At 43.6% G+C, this 13,071-nt stretch overlaps 1 protein-coding gene across 1 annotated transcript in view; it reads right to left on the bottom strand.

The window, feature by feature from the left end:
* atp2b2 (ATPase plasma membrane Ca2+ transporting 2) overlaps positions 1–13,071 on the bottom strand; it is a 145,493-nt gene that overhangs the window by 66,280 nt on the left and 66,142 nt on the right. Inside the window, exons 5-8 of the mRNA XM_083771716.1 lie at positions 12,903–13,028; positions 12,228–12,260; positions 9,034–9,117; positions 3,037–3,078 (exon numbers count right to left, since the gene is read on the bottom strand). Of these exons, the coding sequence (XP_083627842.1) occupies positions 3,037–3,078; positions 9,034–9,117; positions 12,228–12,260; positions 12,903–13,028 (285 nt within the window). The remainder of the gene's footprint in view (positions 1–3,036; positions 3,079–9,033; positions 9,118–12,227; positions 12,261–12,902; positions 13,029–13,071) is intronic.

Raw genomic sequence — 13,071 nt, 5'->3', positions numbered from 1 at the left:
CGGCCCAGGCCGTGGCGTAACGGTCTGGGCACCTGACTGGTAATCCAGTCGCAGTGTGCCGCGGGTTCGACTCCCGAGCCCGACACGGCCTTTACTGCATGTCATCCGAATGAAGTATTGGGACTACCCGTTTTAGAAAGTGTATTTTGGTGGGCTTTGATGCCGTCGTAATGGCTCATTTTACACAAGCTCACAAGTTATACAACACGTTGCAGCGCGGCGAGTTGTGAGCTTGTAGATCTGCTACTTTCAGCATGCAATTAAGTGTAAAATGACTCGTGTCTTTTACTCAGACTGGATCTCGTGTCCACTAGTCCCTTCCTAACGTTTTAGTCTTACTTATTATTTCTCAACGAAATTGTCAACATATTTAGTCTTAGCTTTAGCCATCACAGCAATTAGTTTTCATTTAGTTTCCATTTAGTTTCCGTCAGTGAATAAAGTATTAGACGACTAAGTCAACACTCGTGTGGGGGGTGGGAATGATATAACCGAGGGACACAGTTAACGTCACAACAAGTAAACGACGACGACAACAACACGCAACATCGGGGACAACACTGCAGAGACAGACAGTGGGTCAGGAGGAGGATCTAACACTGCAGAGACAGACAGTGACCAGGAGGAGGATCTAACACTGCAGAGACAGACAGTGGGTCAGGAGGAGGATCTAACACTGCAGAGACAGACAGTGGGTCAGGAGGAGGATCTAACACTGCAGAGACAGACAGTAGATCAGGAGAAGGATCTAACACTGCAGAGACAGACAGTGGATCAGGAGGAGGATCTAACACTGCAGAGACAGACAGTGGGTCAGGAGGAGGATCTAACACTGCAGAGACAGACAGTGACCAGGAGGAGGATCTAACACTGCAGAGACAGACAGTGGGTCAGGAGGAGGATCTAACACTGCAGAAACAGACAGTGGATCTGGAGGAGGATCTAACACTGCAGAGACAGACAGTGACCAGGAGGAGGATCTAACACTGCAGAGACAGACAGTGGATCAGGAGGAGGATCTAACACTGCAGAGACAGACAGTGGATCTGGAGGAGGATCTAACACTGCAGAGACAGACAGTGGATCTGGAGGAGGATCTAACACTGCAGAGACAGACAGTGACCAGGAGGAGGATCTAACACTGCAGAGACAGACAGTGGGTCAGGAGGAGGATCTAACACTGCAGAGACAGACAGTGGATCAGGAGGAGGATCTAACAATGCAGAGACAGACAGTGGATCAGGAGAAGGATCTAACACTGCAGAGACAGACAGTGGATCAGGAGGAGGATCTAACACTGCAGAGACAGACAGTGGATCTGGAGGAGGATCTAACACTGCAGAGACAGACAGTGACCAGGAGGAGGATCTAACACTGCAGAGACAGACAGTGGGTCAGGAGGAGGATCTAACACTGCAGAGACAGACAGTGGGTCAGGAGGAGGATCTAACACTGCAGAGACAGACAGTGGATCAGGAGAAGGATCTAACACTGCAGAGACAGACAGTGGGTCAGGAGGAGGATCTAACACTGCAGAGACAGACAGTGACCAGGAGGAGAATCTAACACTGCAGAGACAGACAGTGGGTCAGGAGGAGGATCTAACACTGCAGAGACAGACAGTGGATCAGGAGGAGGATCTAACACTGCAGAGACAGACAGTGGATCAGGAGAAGGATCTAACACTGCAGAGACAGACAGTGGATCAGGAGGAGGATCTAACACTGCAGAGACAGACAGTGGATCTGGAGGAGGATCTAACACTGCAGAGACAGACAGTGACCAGGAGGAGGATCTAACACTGCAGAGACAGACAGTGGATCAGGAGGAGGATCTAACAATGCAGAGACAGACAGTGGATCAGGAGAAGGATCTAACACTGCAGAGACAGACAGTGGATCAGGAGGAGGATCTAACACTGCAGAGACAGACAGTGGATCTGGAGGAGGATCTAACACTGCAGAGACAGACAGTGACCAGGAGGAGGATCTAACACTGCAGAGACAGACAGTGGGTCAGGAGGAGGATCTAACACTGCAGAGACAGACAGTGGGTCAGGAGGAGGATCTAACACTGCAGAGACAGACAGTGACCAGGAGGAGGATCTAACACTGCAGAGACAGACAGTGGATCAGGAGGAGGATCTAACACTGCAGAGACAGACAGTGGATCAGGAGAAGGATCTAACAATGCAGAGACAGACAGTGGATCAGGAGAAGGATCTAACACTGCAGAGACAGACAGTGGGTCAGGAGGAGGATCTAACACTGCAGAGACAGACAGTGACCAGGAGGAGGATCTAACACTGCAGAGACAGACAGTGGATCAGGAGGAGGATCTAACACTGCAGAGACAGACAGTGACCAGGAGGAGGATCTAACACTGCAGAGACAGACAGTGGGTCAGGAGGAGGATCTAAACAACTACATGACTAATAGTACTATAGCAGGACAGACCTGGGTCAAAGATTGCCTCGTTCTCGTCCCTGTTCATGTCGTACCGCTAGACTGACCAGGACTTATAGGCAGAGACGCTTATAGGCAGAGGCAGAAAGTAACTCAGTAGATTTACTTAAGTGTACTTACCGGTAAGTACAATTTTGAGGTATTTGTACTTTACTTGAGTATACGTCCACTTTCCAATACGTTCACTTCTACTTTTTTCCACCACTGGCCATAAATTGGCAACTGTACTCTCAAATAATTTGGGATTGACTGCATTGAATCATTGGGGATTGGTGCTGCAAGGCAGCAAAATGGTGACACTATTGAATTGAATTAGAATTTTTTGAAGTTTGAACCAATATGGAATAACCACAAATATAATAGAAAATAGCTGATCAACAAGCTTGCGGGCGGGTCGCACTGCGATGCGTTGAGAGTTTGTAGATCAATTATTTGAGGATTTTTCCATCACGATTTGACCCAAGCCCTCCAGAGCATAGAGTGTGAGTCAGATAATCGAGATGGGTGGAAAAGAGCATGAAGGAGAGGAAGATATAAGAGGGAGAAGAGAGAGGGAGTTATGGTCAGTTACCTTTAGTCTGGCTGTTCTCCATATTTCCATCCTGCATTTTACCTACGATGGAGACATACGAGACAGTAACAACAGAAAATAACCAAAGCAGACAACAAGTCAGACCAACACAGACCAACACACGGACATATATACATAAATATATATATATATATATATATATATATACAAACAGCAACGCAAACAGCCATACCCAAAACATCCAAAACACAAGGAAGACAATTAATGAAAATGACTTTTAAATTCTCCATCCCTGTGACAGTTGCGTATAGAAGATGCTTACAGTGTGGGGTGGTGGTGATGTCCACAGTTATGTCATGTGGTGTTTGCACTTTGACTGTATGTCACAAACACGTTGATGTTTAAATGGAGGTGCGTCGTGGGTGGCAGAACGTCGTTGGCCCGGACGGTTAGCTCAACCGTCTGGGCACCTATAGGCTGCTGAGCGGCGTGCTGCGTGTTCGACTCACGATCCCGACAGCCTTGGCCGTGTGTCCCACCCTTAACCCATTCTGAACGGGCACCCATTTTGGTGTCAGCATCATATTATGCTTTAGCTATTGAAAAATAGCAGATCTACAATCTCATATCGCGCCACTGAGTGGCGCGATACGAGCTTGTAGGTCTGCTATTTTTGAAAAATCGAAGAGCGACTGACATTTCTAGAATTTGATCTCAGGTCAGAATGGGTTCATCAGACCAGTGTGTGTCCAGTGGAAACCTTGTATGAATCTGATCTCAGGTCAGAATGGGTTAAGAGTATATACAGTATGAATAGAGACGGCACCCGGAGGAAACCCTGAGGCGAAATGGACATAGTGGCCAAATGTGGTTTTGCAGCGCTGGGCCAAACTCATGAACACGCTTGATCCGTTGACTATCATTGCGCACGTTCATGATGACACATGAACGCTGTTTCAGTGCAATGACAGTCAACGGCCAGCGCGTTCATGAGTTTGGCCCAATGCATCCCAGAATGCACTCTGTTCCTAATGCAAGTGGATGGGAGGAGAAATCCGGTGACGTCTCTATTCATATATACTCTAAGGTCCCCCCTCCACCCCCTCTCTCCCCATTTCCTGTCAGATTACTTTCAACCTATCGATAAAAAGAATCCCCCTCCCCCGAAAAAATGAAATAAAATAATAATAATAAAATTCCGCGTTCAATATATTCTCTGTTAATTGTCCATCCCGACAGTGAGGTGTCAAAACATACTGTAGGTACATGGTCACAGTGAGAGTGAAAAGACCACAGTTACACAAGTACCACTACCATCAACACACACACACACACACACACACACACACACACACACACACACACACACACACACACACACACACACACACACACACACACACACACACACACACACACACACACACACACACACACACACACACACACACACACACACACACATACCAGTGAAAGAAGCATGCATGTGAGAAATTATGTTGAATGTGCATGCAACATTTCACAGTTAAGGATCAAGGCAGTGGCAATGTGAATGCTATATAGAAAGACACAGAAAGAGAAAGAGATGGAGAGGGAGAGAGAGAGAGAGAGAGAGAGAGAGAGAGAGAGAGAGAGAGAGAGACACTGAAGGAAACTGGTCTCACATCGTCTCAGGATCCACCTGACAGTGACAAATCCTATCCTATATATTAAAATTGGCTAATGGGACGTTACTCCAACTCAGCCATAACCAAGTATGTGTGTTGTCTCACCTCAACGTGTTGTCATGGCATGGGCCGCAAAAACAAAACCCCACTGTGCTCCAGAATGCTAAGCACACCAAAGACCCGTGACTGACGGCCCACTAAAATAGCAGTGGTTTTCACTGAGACCACACAAACTGGTGTCCAAAGTGCCAATATTAGTATTTTATGGTGCAGAGTTAAAAAACAACGTGCCAAAACCGCTTTTAACTGCCTTCTCCAGGGTATGTGAGTGACAAACAAATCCCTCAGCACCATATATGGCCACGGATGGGGGATATATTGGCATATATAATGATTACATCAGTGATCATAATAGGGCATAAAAGGGTGGCTGGCTGACTAACTGACCGACCCGACCGACCGACCCGACCGACCGACCGGCCGGCCGACCGACCGACCCGACCGACCCGACCGACCGACCGACCGGCCGACCGACCGACCCAACCGACCGACCGGCCGGCCGACCGACCGACCGACCGACCGACCGATACAAGGTCCGGTTGCCCAGACTAGAGCCACAGCTCCGATCCCTCCGATACCAGTATGATCAAATTCATATGTACAAAGCTGCCAACACTATGACACATTGATCGGATCTGGCACTGCGACATAGCCCATATTCTATAGATGTGCAGGGCCACCCCACCCCGAACCTCTAGTTATGTAAAATTCCAACAAAGAAAAACTATTCAAGTTGTAGCATGCTATAGTTGTCTGTCTCGGACAGAACAGTGTTCATTTCACCTTAACCGCAAAGTCTAGCCAGTTCCCCCAGGGCAGCAACAACGCTGAAAATGATAAATAGCTCTGGTCTGCCCAGCCCAGGACTGTAGGCCTACAAGGTCACCTCCATTACAGTAGCAAACTGCACCTTCATTCTACCACAAGTACAAACACTTCAGCAATCCAAGGAACATAAGGGAGGGTCAAATGCAACCATAGATAATGTAATGTCTTAGTTCTCATTTAGCCGACCTCTGGAGACACCCCTAAAAACCAGGGTGCACCTCTTTGTAGTCCTTGTACAACACCGCCGGCATTGAACTAATGTGTTGTTTTATACATACATACATACATACATACATACAAATTATGGGACAAAACCCCCAAACATAATTATACAGAAGAGACCTGAGTTGTGACCATGCTCTGACAACCAAAGAGCCCCTGAGTCAAAACCCCCATTCCCTAATGGGCGGACATTCAAGTTATTTCTGATTTAACAAACAAATAAAAGTGCCGTTTGTTTAGCACTCTGAACTTGGACTCTATGTGTTTTTTGGTCTGATGAAACAGCGCCCCCACAATACATACATACATACATACATACATACATACATACAGCCCGATGCAACCCCAATCACTGTTAATATCATACCGACGTCTTTTCACCGTGCAAACTGAGGGAAAACAAGACCACGTCCCCGAGGTAGCACGAATGCAGCCTCGCTTCAAATGCTCAAAGGTTTAAGTTAGCCTTCGCCATTTGAAATGAAATATGTGATTCATCAAAGTATCTTTCATAATCTTTGAGTGTCTTCAGAGAGAGCTAATGAGGAATCTGTTAATTAGGTTATATGCTACTTTTCATTTCGGATTAGTAACAACAACAAAAAAAAGTGCCTCCCTCATTAAGAGAAATGTCCCAAACGAAGTTAATTTGGTATTCACCAAGAGCAACGTGAGGAGACCAGATAGAGGACAGCTATTTACAGAATGCAACCTCAGAGGACACGCGTTGAGTGGGAGAGTTAAGCCTCATTTACACTCTGACTGTCAAACACAACACGCGCCAGCAGTGGTGGGCAAAGTACTCAACACCACCGCAGTACTTCATGCTTTTAAAGAAATCACCCACGAGTGAAATGAGGGTGCGCCCGCTGTATTATCGGCCACATAAGGTCGCACCTGGGCTATAAACTCATTTTGGAAAAAAAGTTTTTGGTGAAAAGCTGGAGGTTGCGTGATGGCAGGCTCTCAGTCAAATCTGGTCACATTTAGTGCCCACATTAGCAAAAGTCCATAGACTTGGCTGGCAAACGAATTACATCATAAAAGTGCTCCAAACAAACTAGACTTGGCTATCATAATGACGTGAGTTAACTTATTTTAAAAACACTTCAGTACTCAAAGTAGGCTACAAATTACAAAAGGCATCTTATTTTTAATATTTATGCATTTATGAAAAGTTTGACATCCCCCACCCCCCCAAAAAAAATCAAAGATGTTCACATTGTGAGCTTGTACTATTTGATCTACAATTTCCACTATATATGAATACTTAAGTACAGTATTCAAGTAAATGCATTAATTGTTACTGTCCGCCACATACTGTAACACTCAAGGGAAATAACTTGCACGATGTCACTGCGCAAAAAGCTTGGAATACGGAGGTGTATATTACAGGAAACTCCCGTTAAACTTTCCAACAAACTCCCGTAAACTCCCGAATTGTACCATCACACCTGTATATTACCGTATATTACTGTATATAACTCCTCTTTTCACGCAGTGTGTGTTATGTTGTTCGCTTGACTTGTAAACGAGTGACGCACGTGGCCATTCAACAAAGGACAAAGTAGCCCAGGGGTGGGCAACTTTCAATAAAGTCTGATTGATTGGAGAGGGCCACTATATTTCCACACTCACTCCAGATGGGCCACATTGCATATAACTGTCGTAGAAAAAATAGCCGATCTACAAGCTCAAAACGCGTCACACTGTGACGCGTTTTGAGCTTGTAGATCAGCAATATTTTGCTATTATTTGAATTGAAATCCTGAATTGTTTTTTGTTGCTATTTTTGAATTGGAATCCTGAAAAGTATATATAGATATATATTTTTTAAATTTCAAATGCCTTTTAAGTGCCTTTAATTGTAGTTATGTTAACTACATGAACTAAATACAAAATACATTGAAAAAAAAGACAATAACATTTTAATACTACTCATTAAGCTCCTAATTTAGACAGAAGTAATTTAAGCGGGGTCATGTTTGCAAATCAATAATAATCAATATTCTACCTGCGGGCCACATTAAGTAAAGGTGGGGGCCGCAAGTGGCCCCCGGGGCAGCCAGTGGCCCATGTACTGTATGAACTATAGCCTTTCACACTTACGTCAGATTTACACTGGCGTTCTCACTCCGAAAATGCATAACGCGAGTAACTACAATGTGTGTGTGAGTATGTAATGCGTGCGCTGCGCACACACGGGTCCAAGATATTGAATCAAAACAAATCTGTGGAAAGGAAGAAGGAGGAAAGCAAGAGAGACATGAAACAAAGGAGGCGAAGGAAGACGTGGTGAAGCCAGAGAGGAAATGAAGGAAGACGCGGTGAAGCCAGAGAGGAAATGGGTGCACTGTTGGTTCGGTTGGCAGCAGGATGTACAGTACAGGCAGTGGTGGAAAGTAACTAAGTACATCTTTTACTTAAGTACCGTACTTAAGTCAAATTTTGAGGCATTTGTACTTTACTTGAGTATTTCCTATTTTACAATTATGTTCTACAAAATCCAGATATTGTACTTTTACTCCACTTTGAAAACTTTAGTTACTATAGTTACTTTGTAGATTTTGATTACCATGACGAAACATACATTAAACACGTCAGCCCTAAGGACCTTTTGGGGGTTTAAAATGGGACATGTTGTTTCTTTAAAGGTTTTATGACATTCATTTTCATTTATTTTTCTTTTTCTTTTTTCTTTTAGGTTTTATGACCTCAATTACACCCAAAAAACCTGAACTTTGAACATTCAGTGGATTTTCTGTGGTCTGAAGTTTTCTTTGGGATTTTTTGGGCCTTTTGAGCTACAATGAAAACAGGCAACACAGTTAAACAGTGACATCTGCTGGCAAATCCCATTGACATATATGGGATTTGCAATAAGTGATGTCACTTACTGCCGGCAAATCAGAGCACCTGTTTGAGCCAGAAAACCCCAGATCACAGAAAATCTACTGAATATTAAAAGTTCATGTTTTTTGGGTGCAATTGAGATTAGAAAACCTAAAAAAACAAGAACAATTCCAAAACCTTTTTTTTTATGTCACAATCCCTTTAAGTACATTTAGAAGCCATTGCCGTTGTACTCTTTACTCAAGTAAATGTTGAATTCTGGACTTATTAGTATTTCTACATTGCACTATTTGTACCTTTACTTAAGTAAAGAAACATAGTACTCTTTATTTCCACCACTGGGTACACTACAGGGGACCATGATGACGAGTCATACACAGTGCGGAGTTTGGCGTTGTCGACCTACCATTGACAAGGCCTGCATTGCCGGGGCCTGCAGCCCCATCCGTAGCTATGGTGGCGATGGGGTGAGTTGAGGGATGGGAGCAGTCTAACCAAGTAACAACAATGAAGGCCAAACATAAATGAACCAACAAACGCACGCACGCAAACACACACGCACACATACACATACAAAACAGTGAACAGAAATAACATGGTTATTTAGAATATGGTCAAGAAGTTTAGTGTACATCAAGACTATAGTGTTGCGGTTTGTGTTTTTCCATGTGCACGTGATTTCTAGTGTGATTTAGCACTCTACTTGTAAGAAGTATGACAAATACAAAAAAATAAAAATAAAAAATAAATAAAAGAATAAAAAAATAAAAAAATAAAAAAATAAACAAACGAACAAATAAAAAAAAAATACATAAATAAACAAACAAACAAACAAACAAATAAATTATGTGAAACTGTAATTGGACAGATATGGAACACAAAACAAAAGGAACATATTATGGCAATTCATTCCCAACACAACATGGGGAATAGAACAAAGAACATAGGACAAACGGGAGGGGGGGGGGGGGGGCAGTGAAGCTAGGAAGTGCACAAAATTGTGACGTTTTTGTATGCATACTATCATATAATATAATATGTGACCGTATCATTTGGACCAAGTCCAATTTCTCCTCTACGCCGGAACAGTATGGAATTTAAGTCAACCATGTTATTCACGTCATTTTAGCATTGGGAAATCATAATTTGCAGCGCAAAAGAGCGGGAACGGAAAAAGCTGTGTTTGCGGGTTCAACCAGCCCGGGTTACAGTTAGACTCTCCAAAGCGATACAGTCAACAGAAAACCACACAACTGACTGCATGAGGTTTCCAGTTCAAGCTAACCTCTAAACGAGTGGGTTGCACAAGACAAGGATGTATGGTTTTAGATCATCCCATTCAAGTTTAGAAGATAAAAAGAGGAAAATGATCATAGGCTTTTCTCACAGGCTTCCTCAGAGTTCTCCAATTTTGGAATCTTCGCCTTGAAGGATGTTAAGTTGTATCTTAGAATGTGTTGCTACTCCGTCTGAAAGCATTGCAGTGTTATGCCTAATTTATGCTCTGTTGTTCGATGGCGTCCACAAATCAGAAATAGCTAATATCTATGAGCTCACAGTCACAACGACAACGAGTTGCGGATGCAACACATTGTGTGGCTTATATATGACTTGCTATTTCCGGTCCGTTACAGCCCTGTATGACGACAGCGAATTATAAATCAGCTATACCAACCGCAGCACGGGTAAGAGTAGAACTATTGAATACTGGCTGCCCTCAGATAAATCAACATATCTCAAAATGTCAGGACATAAAAGTCTTTGCATCGCCTATATTAGGCAACAAACAATTAATTGAAATATATATAGCAACATCCATCCAACTAGACAAAACCATATATATATATATTTTTTTTTAATATATTTTTTTTATCCCACGATTTTGTAACCCATTTTTCACCCCCATCATCTAATGTGATCCTGGGATCTACACACCCTCCACCAACCTAGTCCCCATATATGGGGGACAAGGGGAGAGCAACGGACTTGAACTCATGCCTGAGTGACCAAGTTGCTCCTTTACACCTGACAGGGGGGAGTTTCCCAGGTTGGACGTAGCGCGTGGAAGGAACACGTTATTTCAACCAGGTTTAGTGACCAGGATTACTGCATGTTTTTTGTGAGGGTACCTACCCTAGGGGACATGGGGAGAACATGCAAACTCCACACAGAAAGGCCCTTTCGCCAACCCCGCCTTCGGGTATGGGCACTGATGACGCGGAGGAGGAAACAAGAAACACGCCGCCAGCACCCACAGCATCCCGAGCGGGAATCGAACCCAGGACCTTCTAGCTGTGAGGCGACAGCACTACCAACTGTGCCACCGTGCCCCCATTCATTTTCATTTTAAAGGTGACATACACGATAAAAAGTATTTTCTTCTAGCATATATATATATATATATATATACTGTATTGTAAGGACTGGAATATGTGGAATGCCTTGTGCATTCCACATAATATGATGGGTGGAAGTGAGACAACTTAAACTAAATGCTTAAAATAATTGACTAAGTGCACTATATCCATTATTTTACAGTACTATAGAGAGGGGCCAACTTCATTCAAACTAAAGAGCTGCTCAAAGTGACAATTGTAGAAAAACTGGGACAGAGCGGTAGCAAAGATTATCAATAAATAATAACACTTAAAACACCCCTCATACATCTCTCTAGGGGTGCTATCCTCCTAAAAAGCTACCGTTTTATTCTTTTTCGGGTACACTATGCTCTACATCTGTAAGCCAGGCAGTCATCTGAACATCGGCGACAGTGCTATTTTAAGGATGTGGATTTCGGCAGTTTGGAGGAACAGAACAGGTGCGCTGAATGTTAGTATTGTTGAGAAAGCATCAGAAAGCCTGTGGAAAAGGGGAAGGAGGGATCATGGACCATGAGATGTTCATCATCTTTCAATATTTAACCACTTAAACCCTTTGTGTGTTTTCGTTGACCGGCGTCCCCCAGGGCACTGTACTTGGTCCACTAGTATTACTGCACCCTTTACACCAATCGAATCGCTTCTCTGAAAATAGCTAATGGCTCACAATGTTGTCACATTGGCAGTGGTTTTCAAACTCTTTCATGCCAATTAAAGGACCCCCAGATTGCGTATTTGTTTTACAATTTCTTCAAAAAGAAATCTCAACAAATGTTTGATTATGATTTTTGTTGGGGAAAAAAAGCAGATCTTAAAACTCACATCGTGTCACATCATGACACACTGTGTGAGCTTGTAGATTGGCTATTAGTCCCCCCCCCCCCCCACTAACCACTGGCGTTGTGTGACCTTGCAGATGGCCTATTTCTCCCCCACCTCCCCATAATAGGGACGCTAGGGTTCATGTGGTTAATAAAGATGCCAAGGTTTGAGGATGATCAAGGCTTTTCTTTTGGAGAGTAGAGTTATAGGTTGAGGTTACGGGTCAGGGGGGTGTGAGGAGGGGGGTCGGTGCATGGGTGTGCAGGGAGGCAGGGAGGAGGGCAGTCACGGTGGGGTATTAGTGCTTCTATTAGGGGTTAGTTAGAGCGGTCAATGGACCAAGGAGGAATGGATCTTCCGGTTTGGATCGAGGAGGGGTCAGACAAAGGCGATACTCTACCTGTGTTCTGGTGTCCATCTTCCACTGCCCCGTCTGTGAGGCGTTTTTTGAAACGATAAGAGAAGTGAGGACAAAACAAAAAAAATGACCTGAATCCATAAAACCTGAATAGTCCAGGTCAGAAATTAAAAAAAGATGAAGCCACCACCAAAACTGATTTTGTTTTAGCTTGTTTAGCCATTCTTCTTGCCCATGCTCTTGTCCCTTGAGGTTTATTTTAGGTGGTACTTTACAAAAATCGTTATTATAAGTGCATACAAGTTAAATCCTTGCATGCATATGGTTTTCAGCGAGGAAAGAAGGAATTATTTTTTTGCTGGATAACACAGTGACGCTACATTATCCTCAATGTCTCCATTGTGGGAAAAAAGCGTCCTACAACAATGTGCGTAATTCTGTCCTGTTGAATCATTACAAATACGTCCCATTTATTTTTGAAAGACGTTATCATCAGTTAAGATCATCCTTCACATTGCAACATACAAAGCTTTAATGGCTCCCTGGGGGGCAGTACAATCAATGAACAAAAATGTTAAACTTAGTGGTTTTAGCATCTGCCCGAACATTTATAACTGAGACAATTATATGCACGTGGTTATACAACACACTGTGTGTGGTAACATGTGAATAGAAAATAATGAAAAGCGTTTGACGGCATGAAGCACATATACATACCTTTCTTTTCTTTCTTCTGCTCTTCCTCGACCCCGGCCCCGAGCAGAGTGAAGATGATGCCTGTCTGAGAGTTGACTCCCACAGCCGTCACCAACATGCGCCCTGAGCCCTCCATCACATGGGTCCCTGCATGGGGATATAAGATATATATACATAAGGTAAGATCCCT

The sequence above is a fragment of the Protomyctophum parallelum genome (assembly GCF_964188405.1).
Source record: "Protomyctophum parallelum genome assembly, chromosome: 8".
Classification (NCBI taxonomy): domain Eukaryota; kingdom Metazoa; phylum Chordata; class Actinopteri; order Myctophiformes; family Myctophidae; genus Protomyctophum; species Protomyctophum parallelum.
This window is presented reverse-complemented; position numbering and strand designations above follow the sequence as displayed.